At 31.6% G+C, this 21447-nt stretch overlaps 3 protein-coding genes across 3 annotated transcripts; 2 read left to right on the forward strand and 1 right to left on the reverse strand.

Annotated features, from left to right (window-relative positions):
• Positions 1-1153: 1153 nt before the first annotated feature.
• Positions 1154-20997, reverse strand: LOC107069042 (trypsin-7). Its single transcript, XM_089170125.1, has 9 exons — positions 20969-20997; positions 20235-20383; positions 19943-20047; positions 17046-17104; positions 16525-16613; positions 16329-16467; positions 15794-16057; positions 15459-15599; positions 1154-5851 (listed from the first exon to the last, which is right to left on the reverse strand). The coding sequence occupies exons 1-9, from the start codon at positions 20995-20997 to the stop codon at positions 5798-5800; spliced, it is 1029 nt and encodes a 342-aa protein (XP_089026251.1). The 3' UTR covers positions 1154-5797.
• On the forward strand, positions 9515-10928 carry LOC107069054 (trypsin-4). Its single transcript, XM_089170059.1, has 5 exons — positions 9515-9650; positions 9809-9974; positions 10043-10175; positions 10270-10377; positions 10478-10928. Exons 1-5 carry the CDS (start codon positions 9599-9601, stop codon positions 10772-10774), a joined length of 756 nt encoding a protein of 251 aa, XP_089026185.1. The 5' UTR covers positions 9515-9598; the 3' UTR covers positions 10775-10928.
• Positions 11052-15216, forward strand: LOC107069049 (trypsin-3). The gene is made up of 7 exons (XM_015325989.2): positions 11052-11412; positions 11498-11550; positions 11850-11938; positions 12100-12238; positions 12329-12445; positions 12650-12802; positions 14913-15216. Exons 1-7 carry the CDS (start codon positions 11367-11369, stop codon positions 15063-15065), a joined length of 750 nt encoding a protein of 249 aa, XP_015181475.2. The 5' UTR covers positions 11052-11366; the 3' UTR covers positions 15066-15216.
• Positions 20998-21447: the final 450 nt, after the last annotated feature.

Raw genomic sequence — 21447 nt, forward strand, 5'->3', positions numbered from 1 at the left:
TCAAAGGACCATTGTATCGAACCCAACTAATTCGTTTGAAGCGGGCATTGGCGGAAAAACAGCCAGAATATCAGACTAGGCACGAGTCCGTAATTTTTCATCACGACAACGCTCGGCCACATGTTTCTGCTTCGGTCAAAAACTACTTGGATAATAGTGGATGGGAAATTCTGCCTCACCCGCCTTATAATCCAGATTTGGCGCCATCCGACTACCACTTGTTTCGGTCAATGCGGAACCATAAAGATATTATAGATAGAGGAAACACAAACCATAGGCAGTTGTGTAAGTGGAAATGTCTCTGCATGAATATAGCAGCAAAATACGAAAGGTTGATGTTGTCTCTCTCTAACTCATGCGGTAACATATATATCATATATATATATATAACGCAAGAAAGAACAAAAGACTCGCAAGTTAGAGAGAGACAACATCAACCTCCTATCTTCTATCTCTTTTTATTTCGCCGATAGGTTTTACGCTGGCTTGTTTGCTCTATGTGTAGTATCTCTATGTGCAGAACGCTCTTACCGGAATGCACTTCACTTCAGTAGAGGGAATCAAAAATTGGCTCAATACGTTCTTGAGCTCAAAAGACGAGAACTTTTTTTGGTCCGGAATTCACAAATTGCCAGAAAGATGGGAAAAAATTGTATCTTCCGATGGACAATATTTTGAATGAAAAATATGTAACCATTTTTTCAGAATAAACCCTCAAATTTTATGAAAACACGCTGGAAACTTACTTGTGACCCAATATATTTTATATAACATGTATTTTCTTATATACATTTTTAAAATATTTATTTGTAGATTTTCTGACATTTAATAAGAATATACAATACATACGTAGATAAATGTACTGAATCTTTGATTAATCGTTAGTCAGTGACTGATCGATCGTTCGTTCAATTATCACGAGCCCCAATTAAACATCGTATACTCTCGAGTCGTGCACCGAGAGGAACCATTTCGTCACTGGTTATACATACATACATACATATAAAATATATATATATATATATATATATATATATATATATATACATAGAGAGAGAGAGAGAGAGAGAGAGAGAGAGAGAGAGAGAAACTACAGATTGCGAAACGGATCGATCGTTTCCCCCCCCCCTCCCCACCCAAATTACCACGTGATTTTCCATAAATTACTCGCACTCACGTGAAACAAATAGGAGCGTGAACCACGAAACGATACGCCTCGCATAACATAAAATTAAAAACGGTTGGAAAGTTCTATCACTGACCGGTGACAAATTTATATCCTATCATAAGCTACCAACGCGTACATTCTGTTTGATTGATCTTGTTGAGGAAGATAAAAAAGTGATTTTTGTATTTTTCTTTTCCTTTTGTTTTTTACTTTGTAAACAACGATCATCCTATTTAAACCTTTAATTTTTCCTTAAAATTCCAAGAAAAAAACAACATTTATAACGACGTGTTTATTATTTTTAAAGAACTTAACATATTTAATTATATAAAAACAAATGAAATCTTCAAAAAACCAAGCTTTGAGAGAATGAGACGATGCACAGTATCAAGCGTAAGAAAACTATCTAATGGAACGAGTAGAACAGACGGAAATTGGAATCAAAAAATAGTAAAATAATGCTTACTTTAAAGATTAATTATATTCACATAAAAAATTTTCGTAGGTGCCACTGACGACTATCAATACTATACAAGCTCTTGGTTTTCTTTGGAATAATATGAGTCTATTCTTTGTAGAATGCAGTTCCACAAAAACACACACGTATACAACGCTTAGTAGCCAGGAGTAGGGACTACGAAGAACCGCACAAAGAAGAGACCGAGAATAGGAAAACTTGTATATACTGTATTTTATCTCATTCTCTCGCAGGATTTATCCTATAAATATATTAAATATATATATATATATATAATGTTTATCTCTTTTTCTCTTTTTAGTTACGTATTATACGTAACTAAACGTACAATAGCTTTTGGTCATTTTTTCATTTCATCGTTTCATCCGTTTTCAAATCACTTTGATTCTAAAAAAGTTTTCACTTCAAAAATATTTTAATTATTTAAACTCATCGTAAAATGTATTTTTGATCTATTTGTTGTATCCTCCTGATCGAAATGCTTATAATGATCGTCATTGTTGATAAAATCAACTGAAAATAATGTACATTGACGTATCGATGCAGTTATCAGTTTGTCGGATACGCGTTATCGTCTGGTCTAGTAATTTAACGTAATATATGTTCAAAATTTGCGTCCCACGAGATATACAGACGAACGAGTGTAAACGTTAATTACGTCGATGACAGAGTAACACCGAAAGAGAAAGAGAAAAAGAGAGAGGGATAAAAAACAAGGAAGAAGAATGAAGCAGGACGAAGTTACGACATTTACACCGACCTAGATCATTTATATAGTTTTATGCTCATTATTCATCGTCGTGTCGTGTTCCTTGGGATTATTTTTTTTTTCCAAACACAGCATATATACCCTAATGACGCGTATCCATAAACGAGCTTTTTCCAACATTGGCTTTTTTTTATCTCTCTCTCTTTCTTTCTCTCTCTCTCTCTCGCTCTCTCTCTCTCTCTATTCCTCTCTGTCTCTTAATTTCTCTTATTTCATGCGCCAAATGTACGTACAAATTAATTCGAAGGATAATAACAGGCAGCATTTGGCACTTCGCAATTCGACGAAGCGTTGCTCTCGTTAGCACAACCGATCCAAAACCTATGTGGTATGTGGTAACGGCACACAGAGCCTACTCGATTTTGGTGAAATATTCTTCTACGTGCGTGTATATAATCGAATTGGAGTTCCGAATTCGGTAGAAAAATTCTCGAAAAATACGAGCCACATACGGATTGAATGTGAGAAAGAGAGAAAGAGAGAAAGAGGAAAAGTGTAGAGGAGATAATATCGGTGCAAAACATCGATTCGTCGATTTTCACTACGTTCATTCCCATAACGTTTACGATACGCTAAAATCGAGCTGCGGTAGGTTCTCGTCGAGTGCACTAAACGTAATACGGTTTCCTCTTGTATTATGCAAGCTCCATAGCACTAATGGTCGTCGCACACGGGCGAGATTAATTAATTTTATTACAAATAATATTATGATAGTATCGTTGGATATATATGTATATATATGTGTATATGCATATATATGAACGAAAAGCAGTGCGATACTTCTCGGAAAATAATCATCGATACATATGTCTGTGCATGTGTGTACGCGTGAGTGAAATAATTCATTTCAAATGGATAAACGTGTGTATTACTTTTTTTTTATTTCTTTCGAATTTCGTCTTGGACAAAAATCGTCAAATTATCGAGAAAGAGATAAACAATTTTTTCTAAACCTCAATACAATATCACCACTTTGAAAATGCGAAATCTTCCATAGGAAAAATATTTCAACGATATTACGGAGGTTCCTTAACTCGTGCAAATCCTCGATGTTACCTTGTAACGACGTTGACACGAGTTCTTTGCGTTACGTGACATTCCGCGTTAACGTTAGTGCGCGCGTTGGAATTTTATCATCGATCTTTCTCGTGGAAAAAATAAAAAACAAGATAAATTCTTCTTTTCTCTCTCTCTCTCTCTCTCTCTCTCTTTCTTTCTTTTTTTTATTTATTTATTTTGTTTTTTTTTTCGTTAAAATCATAACGACGACATATCTTTTTCGATGCGATCGTTATCGTACATTTTCGTTATCTATATAATCAATATATTGCCAGTAGAGAGATATGTATGATCGTTACCTTCGAAAGAAAAGAAACATCAATTGAAGTAGAAATCTACATTGTGTTAAAATGCATAAAGATATTTCGTTACTCATAAATCGAATTACGATTACCACAATTTTTGCTTTACAATTTTCAAATTAATACGACAAGTTCATAAGCATATCTATTAATTATCCCAATAATAATAACCTCTCTCTCTCTCTCTCTCTCTCTCTCTCTCTCACACACACACACACTCTCTCTGAAGTACAAATCATTTCAATAAATTTTGATACTTGAACGAGTTCCTCGAATATTTCGAAATATTCCGATGAACAATTAAACCTTGGTATACTTGTCGGAAGAGGTTAGTTGTTATTCACCTCATTGTGAATTCAAGCTGGCAATTTTCCACGAAGGATGAAATTCACGCACCGAAACGAACACCGAGTCTATTCTCTCCGATGATTTTGGCTTCTCGACGTTAAACGTGCTAGCAACGAAGTTGGACGGAAGAAGAAAACAAACAAAAAAAAACTACAAGTTTAAGAGAACGAAAGCACGGAAAGAGAAAGAAATAAATAAAGAGGAAAATAGAGGAAAAAAGAGAGAGAAAGAGAGAGAGAGAGAGAGAGGGAACAAACGCCATCTTGAAAATACTTGTATCCGTTGAAGAAAAATAAGAGTCCATGATGCAGTAGAAAAATTTTCTTCTTCGTTTTTCGAACGATCCTGCTTTCGTAGTTACAAAACGTCGACGTTGAATTATGATTTCCATGAAACTTAACTCACTCTCCTTTATATCTTTTTCTTTAACTTTATCCCTCTCTCTCTTCGCTGGTTTATTTCTAATGCATCGTTTTGTACAATGCAATGAAAACAATGCATACGCGGTTTAATTACGAAACTTTTACTCTTTCTCATTGCCCTTATTCCTTGCTCTCGGTAAAACGTTAGATGCTCACAAATTTAAACCTTTCACTAGTTCTTTTTAACTTTTCCCTCTCTCTCTCTCTCTCTCTCTCTTTCTCTTTCTCTTTCTCTTTCTCTTTCTCTCTTTCTCTTTTTCTCTTTTTCTCCTTCTCTTTTTGTCAAGCTTTTTCTCTTCAGCTCCGAAGGCCCATTGCGTCTCATCAACGGACAATGCCCGAGATAAAATATTAATACCGGCCGAATATGTAATATTCATGATCCCCAGCACCCCCAGTCCGGCCCCCTCTCATCGTTTTTCCCTAGAATCTACCAATGTGCTAGTGTTTCGTTTTACTGCGATGCGGGCTTCCGAGATATCATAGAGGAAAGATCGAAAGGGTGAACAGTGTAAGAAGATGAAGAAGATGAAGAAGAAGAAGAAGAAAAAGAGGGATGCAGCGAAGCGTATTGTTAGAATTTACCAAGATCAAAATCTCGGAGGAATCCTTACTGAAAAGGATATGTACTCGGCTAAAAAATAAGAAAAAAAAATTTCACGAATTCCTCACTTGAGGAATAGGGTTGAGAAAAGTCTCGTAAAATGAAAAATACTAGAGAAAAATATTATGTACGCGTAAAATAGCAGCAGGATTTATAACGAAAATGAACGAGGAAACGAGTTCTACTAAGGTAAAAAAAGAAATAAATCATAATAAATAAAAAATTCAAATAAAAATTAAAATCGTCCCGAGAGATTTCTCTTGAAGTACGTACCCGCTAATGTGATTTTGTGAAAATCTCTTTTTCCAATAAATTATTAAAAAAAAAGAAAAAAGAAAAGGACGGAGTGAAAATTGCATACGCCACATAACGTGTGTCCCCGGTGTGCAGTAATCACTCTCGAAATCCTTTGTGTAACCGGAAAAGAGAGAGAAAGAAAAACGAATGGAAAGGATGCAGGAAGGATGCAAGATGGTCGCTCGAATGTCCAGTCGGAGAATCCTCCTAGGATATAACTCGTTAGTCCTTTCACGACAGACTTATGGCACCCAGGACCGTTCGTTCCCGTTCACAGATGTTACATCGCCCCAGCCAAACTCCGGCAAGGATCTTCACTTCCTTCCGTTCAAATTGCATCAGCAGCGTCTTCACCGATCACAGACTTTCTTTTTCATTACTCCTAAAATTTTCGAAACGTCTTCCTGTAGAAAAATAAGAAATAAAATCGTTACTTTTTTCCCACTATCCGATGAAATCCCTGGAGAAAGAAAAAGAGAAATCCCTAACGAATATGAAAAAAGTTTTATCATTTTTTTCATTTCTTTACGACCGTCTGTCCTTTAGAAATAAATTAATGTATTGATTAAAATTAACTTTTTAGGTGCTGAATACTTTCGATGGAAGCCTAGTAGTTGTGATTGTTAGAGTTAGAATACTATTTTTGCTTGCATGAACTATGTTGATTGAATAAAAGATAAAAAGAAAAGGATTATAAGAGTGAGTTAGGTCGAAATAATTGATAAACGCATATATGTGTTCAGAGTAATAAAAGGGGTTATTATGTAAAGGGTATAGCCAGATAAGTATGGGAAATCTGCCCCCGTGGCTTTTTTGACTCGCACTTTGGTTTTCACCCCAAATTTTAGCTCTTTTACTCAAACGATTCTCGAGATTTTCAAAAAAACCTGTTTTTTCGATTTTATTTTATTTTTTTTTTCATAGTAAAATTCAGAACTAATCAATGATGATTTTTTTTCTAGTTCTTAGGAGTCTAAGACATGAAAAAAATATATTATCATAATATTTTAACGAAAAGCCGATTTTTGGCGGACGAAAGAAAATTAAATTTTTTTTTTTTTTTTAGTTTTTTTGAAATATGTCACTCACTAAAATTTGTCAGAAAATGTCTTTTATACTCCTCTACACTTAGGAATTTTCTTGAATTTTTTGAAGTGGTGAAACAATATTAAAAAAATTAAAAACTCATTTTTTTCTAAAATTTCAAGTTTTAACTTATATTTTTTTCAGTTAAAAAAAAATGTAAAAAAATATTTTTTTACTCAAAATACACTTTGCCAGAAATAAACATAAAGATTATTATAAAACAATTAAGATATATTCCGTCTAACGTAATTAGAAGGGTTATTGATTATTGAAAATACACTTAAAGATGGTACTTATATATTTTTTATACGGTTAGATATTATTCTAAATCTTATGCAAAAAAAATAAAAATCATAATAAAAGATGTAACTATATTAGTCTTCATCACTGTCTTAATTCAATACGACACTAATTTTTTCATCGATGAACAGGCGACTCAGGATCTCAGCAAGTCTTACAATTTTCGCCAAACATCGAGCGTAAGATAAATAATATATGATAGCAGCAATGTGAGAGCAACATCCAACAGTCCCACATAACACGATAAGTTTTGAAATTTTTCAGCGAAAGTTTCGTTAAATATTTCCAAAAAATCTTTCAGAAACCTTGCAGGCATCATTCTAAAATATTTTAAAAAAGATTCATAAAAGATTTACAAAAATATTTTAAAAACATTTCTAAAATATTTTACTGATAGAGTAATCTTTTGCAAGTCTCTTACAGGACATTTGCGGACATTTTCACCTTGTAAAAAGATTTTTTAGAAACCTTTTTGAAAGGTTTAAAGCTATTCAAGAAATGTTATAGAAAGTTTATAGAAAGTTTTTATGTTATGTGGGGTGCGTCTACCATTCGCACAATCACAACAATATCGAGTTATTCCGGAAATATTGTTCTTATCTGGCTGATATTCAATAAAACAACGATATGTCTTCGAATTATTATGTCGAGATTTGACTTCGAACTTTATAATATTAGGTGTAATTTTTAAATAATGGAATGTGATTATTCCGATTTTATCCATCATCTCAGCTAAATACGATATAGCTTGAGACATTTGATATGATCCAGTGAAAAGAATTTTGAGTTCTTGCTCTGATAATTCTGGAAAGTCAGTTATTTGCTCTGAAGTTATTATTGCAAAGGGAACTTTTCTTCTGGCCCAACGATTAGTTTCTATCTCCAAGGCTGAAGTATTCTCTTGATCTTTTTTTTTTAAATTCATGGCAGCAATTATTTGTTCTGTAAGATCAAGATCAGAATCAAGTCTTGTTCCAAATTCAAAAAAAAAAAAGTTAGTTAAAACTTGAGATTTTAGAAAAAAATGAGTTTTTAATTTTTTTAATATTGTTTCACCACTTCAAAAAATTCAAGAAAATTCCTAAGTATAAAAGAGTATAAAAGACATTTTCTGACAAATTTTGGTGAGTGACATATTTCAAAAAAACTAAAAAAAAAAAATTTAATTTTCTTTCGTCCGCCAAAAATCGGCTTTTCGTTAAAATATTATGATAATATATTTTTTTCATGTCTTAGACTCCTAAGAACTAGAAAAAAATCATCATTGATTAGTTCTGAATTTTACTATGAAAAAAAAAATAAAATAAAATCGAAAAAACAGGTTTTTTTGAAAATCTCGAGAATCGTTTGAGTAAAAGAGCTAAAATTTGGGGTGAAAACCAAAGTGCGAGTCAAAAAAGCCACGGGGGCAGATTTCCCATACTTATCCGGCTATACCCTTTAATACAATTTCATTATAAATTATATATATCTCATAATAATCAATAATGTGGAGAAATGTAAGAAAAGATATATTTTGTTAAATATATAAATTGAAAATATATAAATTATGTATAGAAAAAAGAATTTGTAAATATACAAAATTTATATCATCTCTGATATATAAATTGAATATCTGTTTACAGGTAAATGATCTTTAAGAATCCTAATACGAAAATAAATTATATTAGAGATCACCTGTTTACTTTCTAATTGCACTTTTTATTTCTTTTATTTTTCTACTTTTATCTCCTTTTAAGACCATACTGCATAAAGCAAAAGAATAAATCATAATTCAAATCATTTTCACAAGGCTATGGTGCTCCTTTTTAAATGAATCTCACGCTTCCATTGACGCTGAACGACGATATTCTCAAGTACGAGTCGAAGACAGCTGCCAAGGACACGTATCCTACACGGTAACAGGAAGAGAATTTTGAGAAGGACGAGGAGAGTCGAGTATTTCGATGACAGAGAAGAGAAGAGAAGAGAAGAGAAGAGAAGAGAAGAGAAGAGAAGAGAAGAGAAGAGAAGAGAGGAGAGGAGAGGAGAAGAGAGGAGAAGACAACAAGGAGAAGGCAGGAAACAGCCTGTCGTCCCGAAGATTTGATTTATATGTTAATGGCCAAACCGTGGTCACGAGTTTCCTTGCTTACTTGATACGAATTCCAGCATAACTTTATTTGCTTGCAACTATCAGACAAATATGACGTATCAGTAAACATCACGATGAAACAATACCAAAATAGTTCGAAAAAATAATTGAACAAAATTACAAAATTGTTGTAAAAAAAATTTAATTCGACTTAAGAATATTTAGTAGAAAAATGGTAAATCAGGGAAAACTTTACACGAGATAAAATCAATTGATATTGATAAAACGAAAGATATTTAATTGTTGTTCAATTTACTTGATTAGAAAAAGAAAAAAAGCAATCGATAGTATCATCGAGATTTCAATGAAAAAGTCTTTTTATTTGTACAAACTATTATGATGATAATTCAAAGATAAGGTAACATGAGTTAGCAATGAAAGAAACTTGACGAATAAAAATACGATTCACTATCAAAGCATTATAATCATTACTTTTATTCTTCTTTTTTTTATAAAATTTTCTTGGAAAACCTAATCATTATTAATCAGTAAACCAATAAAAATATAAACTTTTAATTGAAAATTCAATATATTGTTGCATGTTAGATAAGATTGAGTACCAGTCTTATTGAGTACAGGTAGAATTAAAGTATAAAAGCTTCTGCAAAACGACAAACTTAACTTTTGTAAAATGTCGCGAAATCTGTTAATCATTTTCGCTGCCCTATTTACGGCATGTTTCGGTGAGTTTTATAGTGAATTTAATTAAATTGAAGAATACTGTTATATTAAACATTATTAAATTGATTGATATATATCCAAAACATAACTTTGGTGAATGATACTTTTTCTTAATAATTATTTAAAACTATATATTAAAATTGATTCAATGATATTATAGGCTCTTCGTTGATCCCACGGTTACCAGATCATCGAATCGTAGGAGGAAAATCAGTTAGTATTCTTGAACACCCTCATCAAGCAAGATTGTTAAATTATAATAGACACACATGTGGTGCATCTATAATTAGTCAAAAATGGCTGATAACTGCTGCACATTGTACAGGGTAATTTTTTTAAATTACAAAAGTAATCGGAAATATCAAGATTATTTATACTATTTTATGAATTTCAGAAGTCCATTGAGTTCTTATTCTGTATCAGTAGGCAGCAGTGGGAGTAGTGGTATTAAATATTCTGTAAACAGGATTATATCTCATCCAATGTTTAAATCTAAAACTTTAGATTACGATATCAGTCTTGTTGAGGTATATATAAATGATATATAAAAGGTGTATAAATAATTTGATTTTAAGTAATTTACTTATTAACTTAATTACTTTTTCATATATTTTATCTTAGGTCAAGGGAACAATACAGTTGAGTAGTGTAACACGACCCATAGCACTTGCAAACTTCGAACCAAGAAGTGGTGATATAGTTAATATTACTGGATGGGGTGCATTATCGGTACGCAATCAATCTTTGATTTCATAAAAATAATTAGAGTAAAGCATGTATCACAACTTTCATTTTGTTCATTTCTTCATGAATAATTTATTAATTACAGGAATCAGGCAATAGTCCAAACAATTTACAAGTAGTCAGTGTACCAATTGTAAATAGAGGTCGTTGTCAAAATGCTTACAACGGTTTGGCCAATGTTACTGAAAGAATGATTTGTGCCGGTGTGGAAGAAGGTGGCAAAGATTCCTGTCAAGGTGACTCCGGAGGACCACTTTCAGCAAATGGTACACTTTACGGAATCGTTTCATGGGGATTTGGATGTGCTCGACCATATTATCCAGGTGTATATACTAACATAGCACATCTTCGTTCGTGGATTGCCAAAATGAGTGGCGTTTAATTTGATTTGAAATAATTACAAAAACTTACGTGTCTATAATCTATTCAATTAAATTAATACTAAAAAATAAGAATGCCAAATTTCATTATCTTTAGAGAAGTAAATAAAAAAAGAATAATTTAACGTAACAATAAAATGTTATAATAGTTGTTAATTCTATCTTTCAACGATTTCCTGTCATAATAAAATATATAAGATTTACAATTGCATTATATATTACTGACAAAAATTGTAACTCTGTTACGAATCCAATCTACCGATGATTACAATGTAGTATCGCTACATCTCGAGACGATACGATATCTCATTAAACATTTGACTTATTTATAATACTACGAAAAATACCTAAGGAGAATAAAATTTTATCTACAAACACTATTTCGGTGTTAACACGATGAAAAAGTTAAGTCGGAGATCTGAAATAAACACATTTTTGTTCGGGCTTACACGAAAAACGTTTTTCATAAGCCCTAAAAATTGATAATGTTCAAAAACAATTTTATCTACGATGTTTAATTCCGTTTTGTAAGTTAAAGACGTGCGAGATATTTCTGAGCGTGCTATCATCGAGTTGTGATCGATCGTCAACAAAATGACGTTAAAAATTATTCTCCTGGTTTGTGCCATCTTCGCTGAGAGTAAGTCTAATTTTTTCTGTTTTCCTTTTTTCCCCCCAAATCGATTCTGATTATTTCAAAAAAATATCTGTGTATTTATGTATAGTTTTCATACTTGGAGAAACCAGAAAAGTATCCATCAACGAGTACTCATATCACGTAAGTCTAAAAAATATTTGATCAACTTGCATTGTGTAAATTATTTATATATATATATATATTAAATATTTTTATATAATTAAAATTTATATATATATAAATTTTAATTAATACTTATTTATTTATTATCGTTATTAAACAATTTATATACTCTTTATATTTTTTGAACAATAATAATAATTATAAAGATAGCAAACGTTCGAGAGAACCAATTTGTTTTTCTGACGAAAGTAAAATTAAATTTTTATGAAAATATTCTTTTCTATTAAACATCCTTAATTAAAAACTGTTATTTTTAGGTGTCTGTTCAAAAATCTGGAAAGCATATATGTAGTGGTGCTTTGATATACGAATCCTGGATTTTAACCACAGCATCCTGCGTATTCAAGTACATATATATCTCTACTATATTACATTTTTTACTAATGAATTGTTATTTATTCGATTTAATGCTCAGAGAAAAACATTTTTTCGGAGTTTCTACTTTGTTTCATAACTTAAACAGAGAACTCGTACCATCCGATTCTGAACGAATACTATTATTTTTAGTTTGAAGGCTTCCGATATCAAAATACGCGTTCGTTCTGAATCTTTGATAAAGAATGGAGATGATTTGGATGTTGATAACATCGTTATCCATAACCATTTTGACAAATGTATTAATCTCAACGACATTGCTTTAATAAGGGTACGCATAATCAAAGACTAAAATATCAAAGGATAATTTAATTATTATTATTAAAAAAGAAAAAATAATTGAAATGAATTTCCTATTTAGTTGAAAACACCAGCATTGTTTGGACCAAAATTACAACCAATCGGTTTGCCAGGAAGTGCTGATTATTTCATCAAAGATAACACCACTGTTTTCGTTACTGGATGGCAACGAAAATTAGTAAGTAAATTTAATTAATTATATACATTTATTCTCTAGCATATTAATAAAAATAATAATATTGATTAATTAATCATTCACATGACAAATCCATGATTAAAATTCTATGGATTAAGTATTTTCCCCTAATTAAAGCTAAAACCTTTGATCCGAGTCTCTGAGATATTTAATTATTCAATATCATGCTTAATGATTAATTTTTAGTCGCAAGATATACCAATCGAAACTGAGTTATCGGTAATAAGCGTGATGACTGTAAATCAGGAAAAATGTAGTTCCGTGATGCCAAGTTACCAACCACTCTCCGAGAACATGCTTTGTGCTGGTAACATGACTAAAGGAGTGGAAACGTGTCAGGTAAGAGAATTTATTTAAGATGTAGATGAATAAAAAAGGTAGTCAAGGAAAAAGAGTGAGAAAAAAGATAACTGATGATTACTAAGCATCCAGTAGTAGATGCTTTCAAGAGGTTTCTTGACTCCGACCAGATGCTAAACGTTAAACGCACGTTTGATCGTAGTGTATATTACACATGTACAAACTGAAACGTCCACGTAGAAATACATACGTATGTATTATACCTACATACTTATCGATACCAAGCACGTTCGGGTGTCAGAAGCAGAGGTTAAGGAACAATAGGGGACTTTACTATGAAAAGCACGCCTTTTAGTTTCTTTTCTTTTTTTCTCATTCTTTCTTTCTCTTTATCTCCATTTGATAAGAAAAACTTTTCAACGCTTTACACCTTATTGTTTGAATAAAATCACGATATTAATCATTATCGTAAAAACATTTAAAAACATTTGATAATAATATAATATTATTCTATTTGTAATCATATCTATAAATAAAAATATTATAAAAATAAAAAAATTCATATTCGATAACAAATCAAATATGGCAACTAACGAAGAGATATCTCAAGTACCTATATGTATCGCGATAAATATTATTTCCAAATAGATAGGAAAATCAAAGATAGAAAAGGAATTTGTTTGATCGACAAACGAAACTACCACGATTTCCTTTCTATCAGATAAAAGTAATTTCCTCGTGACCTAGACGCTATCATTCTACGTCGAATATATATATATATATAATATGTATATATACCCACAAAAATGGATTCACGTGTCTCTTGGTCATGATCGATGTACCTAACAACTAACTAATACACGAACAATTTTGTTCTCTGAGATTGTTACTGTGACGTATTAGATAACCACTGTCATTTGTCAAACGATTTAAACGATATTTTTCCTTTCCCAGCGTACGTGGCTTTTCGCTAAAAAAAAAAATAAAAAACCTTACAATTTAATTACTATTTTACAAGTTAACATGAGCGACTGGGTGATTTTATTGAAGTACTTGAAAAAACTAGCGTGAAAAAATGTAATCAAATATAAAATCGCGGGATGAAATTTGATTTAAAAAAAAGGCGACGAGGAAAAGAAAAAAAATGTATTATATTGATCATTTCGCCAGTATTTGATAGATGTAGGAAATAAAAAAATATTAAAAGAATAGAAAGATAAAGAAAAAGAAAAAAAAACAATCATCACCATCTCTATATTTTGTACCTATATCCGTGTTCACACTTCAGAGCCCCTAGCTATGATAAAAATAAAAGGTCATCGCGCATCTGTCTATCTGTCTGTTTGTATGTCTGTCCTAGAGATTCGCGCTTTTTATTCCATGAAAATTGGTTTTTATTCGATCAACACGTTTTCAAAGGATTTAAACGAAAGCACGCGCAAGCACCACTCCGCATCGTCGTGGAGAGACCCTCTTCGAGTTCTCTGTATTCGAAAGCCCCCAGCATTTGAAATGGCGCGGTGATAACGTTAATTTCGAAAGTATCCCAACGATATATCCGTAAATGGACTCTTTGTGCTAGATTCATGCAGGTTGAACCTCTAACGATACTCCAGCGTCCTCTTGAAAAGTACTCTCCGACGAGAAGAGGAAGAGCTTTGGGAATGCTTAAGAGAGCCTTCTTGAATACAGAATACGAACTACGGAATCGAAATTGAATATTATTGAAAGAATATAATGATGGCGGCCTGACGATAAAGTGGCGAGACTTCTTTTCTTAATAAAATCGTCAAAACCTGATATGCGTCAACATAGACTCACATTCATTCTATTCGTTCTAAATTTGGCGAAAATACACTCATGAATCTCTCTCTTCCGCTGTCTGCGATAAGAAATTCCAACGTCGATTCTACCAAACGTCACGTTTTATTGATCTTTCTATTATTGTTAAACAATAATACCAAGTCAATACGAGAACGTCAGTGTAAACGTTGAGATCGATTCGATCTCGTTGCAAGTATTTACTCAAGAGTTATGGCCAAAATTGAAGAGCGACGTTCGAGTTATTCGCAAACAATGGATGAGCAAGGAGAATTAATCCGAACACGATCTTGATCATTTACCGAAATCGTCTCACGTATGTTTGTAGGGAGATCTAGGAGCACCTCTCATGGTAGACCAGATGCTGATTGGGATTCTATCCTATGGATTAGGATGTGAAACTATGCTACATCCTGGTGTCTATACCCGTATCAGTAATTACCTCAAGTGGATTGCTTCGAATTCGGGCGTTCACTACTAAACTACTAAAGAAAATAATCAAATATATTATGTAAAAAAAATTATGGTACACGAGTAAATATTTGATAACAAAGTGTGCGTACAATGATAGTATTTATTAGATATTTATATAATAATAAAGATATCAAAAAATAAAACTTATCAGAAACGTTCTTATATTACATTAATATTAATTATTTTTAATAATACAATTTTAGTGTCATTTTTAATATTTCAAATAAAAGAAATACTTATTTGTTTGTGTTACAGAAGAAGATCTAGAGTTTTCGAAATTACTAATCTTAGTTTTGCAAAATTTGAATCTACCAAGTATTACTTTTAAACAAATATATATTAAATATATTATAGATATTTTAATATTTTCCTCAAAAAGTGTCCATCCCACGTTTCATACCTTAGCATATGTAGCTATCCAAGATCTAAAAGCTGCTACTCGTGTATAAACACCAGGATATGCCGGTTCTGCGCAACCGTAACCCCAAGATACAATGCCAATTAATATCCCTTGTTGTACTAATGGTCCTCCACTGTCACCCTAAAATAAGGAATTAAGATGCAGTAAGATATACTAAAATCATTATGAAAGTATATGTCAGAACATTATTCCAAAATAATTTAAAGAAATAAATATAAAATCAAATTGATATTCTAAATAATATGCAAGAATAAAAAAAATAATTAATATAAACTTATATAATTATTCCCAAATTAATTGTTATTGCAAATTACCTGACAAGCATCTTTTCCACCAATATTTACATAACCGGCACACAGCATCCTTGAAGTAATTGCACGACTTTTATACAAGTACGAACAATAGGAATTCGAAACGATTGGCACTCTTACTTCGCGTAATTTATTAGTAACTACACCATTCTTCCTTAAAACTCCCCAACCTGTTACATCGGCATTACTACCTGCCACATACTGATCCGCAATTGTTGGTAACAATACGGGTCGTATATTGAAATCGAAACGAAGTGGCTTCTCTAACTATAATTACAATAATATTAAAACTTAAATTAAATCATCCTACGACAAAATAATGATCAAAAAATAAAATCTTTATTACAATAAAATATAGTTTATGAAATATCGATTAGAATCTTTGGAAACTGTTAATTGCAAGTAACTTTACTCCCATTAATGGTAATTATCTTCAAGTATACGAAAAGGATATTTGATATATTTTCTGAACATATAAATTTAATTAAAAGATTATTCGAAGTTCGTAAAAATAAATTTCTAAACAATAAATACTTACTCGAATCAATGCAATATCATAATCCGAATTACTCGGATTATAAAACCCATGTATTAAAATTTTCTTAGCACGAAGCACCGTACCTACTTTGTTTAAATCCGATACACCTGCTTTTATCGATATGAATCCTGCGTATGAACTACAAAAAAAGAACAAATTTTCAAAACTTATTTATAAAAACCAACAAAATACGCACCCTTTTACGCAGTGAGCAGCTGTGATAATCCATTCTTTACTAATAATAGCACCGCCGCAAATGTGACGCTCATTATATCGAATGGATACCTATAAATTCAATCAAATATAATATCATTATATTTAATTATACTTACTTATGAACATATTCATAACAAGAATCGATTAAACTGTGATACAAAATTATTTCACATCAAATATATTTCGATGAAGTTTTCAACTAAAATTGTTTAAACGATGTAATTGTAATGATAAAATGTAATAAAAGAAAAAATAATTGAGAAAAATTGTTGAACTTTTAGTCATTAAATGAAGTATGCTAATCTAATTGATCCATTTATATATACCAAATACAACGGATCGACAACTCGTAGTAGTATGTAACGTATGTTCAGGTTTCTAGTCCCGTATAGAGAAACTACATAGTAACATAGGTACAATATTTGTCTCGCCGGGTACGCCCCGAGGACTTCGATTCGACGATCGTCGCTTAACTAGTTAATAATTGTCCGAAACACTCACTTGGTAGGGGTGCTGATAAATACTGGTCTGTCGGCCTCCAACAATGCGACCCTCGTCGTCTAAAATGCCGAATTATCCAGATCAATATTTCGCTAGGAATTGTTGTCGAGCAATTGTCGTCTATTAATGACAACTCAATAACTCGACTTACGATTAAAGTTATTGACGAAACAAAAGCAACAACATTTCACCATTATATTATATTTGATAATCTCAAAGAAAAAAAAAGAAAATATTAAATAACAATACATACAATCCCAATTTAAATCCTGAGAAATAACCAGCTGTACGAGGAGAAAAAGATACGACGACAGGATGAGTCTATTACTAAGCATGATGAAAGAAGACAAGTTAAGACAAAAGCCAGGAAAGAACTACCTCTCGGTCGTTAAACTCGATTCTCTTATATTTTGATATTTCGTAATCAATGTTTTACAGACGTCAGTATTCGTTTTGAATAGTAGGATTGATCTTTTCGTAACCTTCGTATCAAAAAAATACTTAATGAATCATTATACTTATAAAATAAAATAAAATTTCGTTGTTTTCCAAGTTATAACAAACACTTATTTAGAAACATTTAATGATGTCATGAACAATGATTACCAATCTCAAAGGTGGAGCGTTCGACAGTTCGATCGTACAAATAACGGAGAAATCCAATAACGTAATTAAACGTTATATTCCTATAGATTATCAAAGTTCTAAGGTGTTTAACATCTAGAAACTTCGTTCACGATGATAAATACCATGAGACTACACAAGGGTAAAGGTAAAATTACGAATCGATGCACGTATACTAGCCAAGATGCGAGGACAGCGTAAAGTCTAACAAAACGCTTCCGTGCCCAGGTTATATCTCATTGTTATCTCAGTAAGAGTGGATATACGGAAGTAGTGCATGCAAGCTGCTGAACTAGTAGGAAAGCAAGCAGCTAGATATCCAGGTAATATCGATTGCTTACTAACCATAATGGGCATTACATTAGTATGCCATGGCCGGTATGATTCTTAACGACTCGAAGAGAGCAAGGTGAACTGAGGGAAGAAGAGAGGAGGTGTTTGAACCTTAGCCCTTACTTCCATGTATTATACTACGAAGAGTACGACGATCACCGTATCACGTACAATAGCAATGCTCTTTATGTGCCAACATTCTAGGACCAAAGGAAAGCATCGCCATTTCGTGCTGTCCTTTACGAGTCAGCCATCTGTGCAAGAGCTTGCAAAACCGTTTATGCAAGGTCACACCGTGACGAAATTCGGAACACGTTCGCGTCAGCTCGAGAATTAATAATTCCGAATGACGTCAAGGATAAGCGTTTAAGGTCGAACGGATTTTTCCCTTCTTAAATTTTACTGCTATTTCGTGAGTACTTTGCTTTACCTCTGCTTCGACATTTCAATGCTAGGGGAATTCGGTACTTATAAAGCACACGAGTTAGAAGGGTATGCATTTATTATGCTGTGATAACCCAATGTGATTCAAAATATGAAATCAAGTTTATTCGGTCATCGATACATGTATAGTAGACTTACCTGATTTTTCCAAATATAACATTTCGAGACAATCATAGAAAATATCATACTCTCTCTCTCTCTCTCTCTTCAAATTTAGAATATTATAAATGCAAAAGCTCAACGAGTTTATCGACGTGATCGATAACTTTTGTAAAATAGTAATACTTTAATCCTCATACGATGTAGATACTAAATTCAGTGTATTAATTACAAATGAAGACTGATTTAATTTTTCTTCTTTTATATTAAAAATTGGAACCTTTTCATTTTACATAACTGATTCGAAGAATGTTTAAACGATTATTGATTATCGAACTATCAATCATCGAAGAAATTTATCATTGACACTAGAGTTAGTTTTGTTTCGTTCGAAAAGAACGCGAATGAATCTCAACGATTATTGACGACGTAATGCCATTCTCTCGAAGAAAGAACGCCAACCGGAAATCTGTCCTTAAGATAATCGACTTTCATTGTTTTCTTGAAAGCCATTTAAACTTCCCTGTAAATCAAGCTCTGATATTTCTCAATACGCTTCGACGATATCGAGAACGTATTACGTAATTATCCTCGTACCTAAAACATAACAACCACGAATCATTGTTAATTTGAAGTTAATTTCACGAAAAAGCCCTTTAATGATAAGTGCCATTCTCGAAACTGAAATTATTCTCTTATTTTTTTTTTTACTTCGATATCTGTTAATAGATTTATCAAAAGAGAGATTTATTGATTTCCCATACGAATAGAAAGAAAAATTCGATATGGCACTCATTAAAGTCAACGTTCTTATAATTTTGTAATATGATAAAAAAATATTTATCCATAATTTATATATTATATATTAAAATATTACTTTAAAAAGTTTCATTTAAATCGATAAATAAAAAAGCTAATTACGTTTTACGATAAAGTAATTATATTTTCATGATTTATGAACCATTTCAAATAAGATTCGATACGACGTTGGAAATATTAAATAACAAATTTAATTTTGAAATATATCATATTCCATTTTCTGAGTTATTTGGTTTTCCTTAATATATTAATCAGACAATTTCTATTTCCTCTTTTGAGATTTGCCAAGTGAACGAAAATACGATCTAAATTTGAAACTCTGGTATTAACAAGAGAAGTAGGTAACCCTTTCGAATGACTCACAGTTTGCCAATCGAAATCCGACAAACGTTCGATCAGCCAGAAGGAATGTTTGTTGTGACAACCGGACTATGTCGGCGATCGGCAAACCCCCACTATTTGCACAAATCGCCGGTAATCAGTCTCAACGAGCGTCATCGTCCCAAAACTAACTCAACGTGAGGAACGTGTACCCTTTAGTTGGAATGATATATTCTACAAGAGAGAAAAAATCTCACCGTCTTTTCCCATCCCATGACGATAGCATTGATTCCATCTGACACGTTTGCGTTCACTGAAAGGTAATTTCACTATCTTCACGTTGGTAGAACTCAACGTCAGCTCTGATGTTAACAAACAAAAAATACAATTTAGAACATTTTTATACAAATGGGTATGTTTTCTTTGCATTTTACTAAAGATGATGGATAGCAAGTAAGATAAATTTGTGCTAAGAAATTCGACTAACGGTCAAGATAAAGTAATGTAATAAAGTTTAAAAAAAAAATTTCAAAAGCCTTCATTCTATACTGCTCACCTTTATCAAGCCAACGTCATAATCGAAAGTATGACCGTCATAAAGATTGTATGGAATGACTTTAGCTATATTCTTGATGAGCGTACCATCTTTAGCATAATAAGTATTTCCAACATGAATGGAAAGTGCTTTGGTTAGTATACTATAAAAAAAAAATATGAAAAAGAATGAACAAGGTAACGGAAAAATCAACAATTTTAAATTTTCAATATTAAATATCTATTAATAATATTGTTTTCGTAGCACAATCAAAAGGAAAATCTTCAACAAAATTAATTTTATAGGAATTAAAAAAAATGTGTACGAACTTCTCGACATAATGTGCAGTGGTTAATATCTATAATTTACTTATTATCAAGTCACTGTGGCGAAGCTCATTTTTATAAATAGCTTCAATAAAAATATAAAATAAAATAAAATAAAAAATCGAAAATAATATTACTAATATTATCGTAAATTAAATATATCTATTAGTACTAAAGAATATTCCAATGACATTAATATGCATGCTTCCTGATTTATTAATTATTCACTTTTAATTGTTTATACCATATTTTAAAATTCTTGTATTAAAACAATAGTTTAGTTATAAAGTAATTATATTTACTTAGGACTGATGTGCATTCATTGTAATATTCGTTCCCATTATAATTCTATTATTTCTACTTGGTGCAAAAACGAAAAAAATAAAGAAAAGATTGTACAACTTCTTTCCTATTTGACTTGCAATCCATAAACTGATCTGACAGCGGTCATATTTTTAAATCAACTTGACGTGATTCGAATCGCGATTACCGATAACAAATCACTCTTTGATACTGATACCGTTAACTGATTCACGTGAATTATTTTACATCTTGCTTGTCGAATTTCTACGAAAAATATCTTTAAATATTTCTTTTGACAGAACTATACAATATAATACGCGCGTGTAATTAATATTTATACGTAAAATATTATTTCTAAAATTAATTTATAAATTTTTCTACATACAAAAATCAATTTATTTAAACAAAAGAAGAAATTGTAGAAACCACAAACGAAATACCAATAAGTTTAAAATATAGTAAAAAAAAAAAAAATGAATCCTAAGAAAATATTTTTTTCATCGTCAAATGTGCTCCTAAAGATAATGTAACTTTGTCGTGAGAATTTTTTCCATTAAAGCAAAAATAACAGAAATATTTCAGATGATAAAGTTAGATC

Source organism: Polistes dominula, unplaced genomic scaffold, assembly GCF_049000335.1.
Source record: "Polistes dominula isolate Pdom_NZ unplaced genomic scaffold, Pdom_raw_medaka contig_15, whole genome shotgun sequence".
NCBI classification, from domain to species: Eukaryota; Metazoa; Arthropoda; class Insecta; order Hymenoptera; family Vespidae; genus Polistes; species Polistes dominula.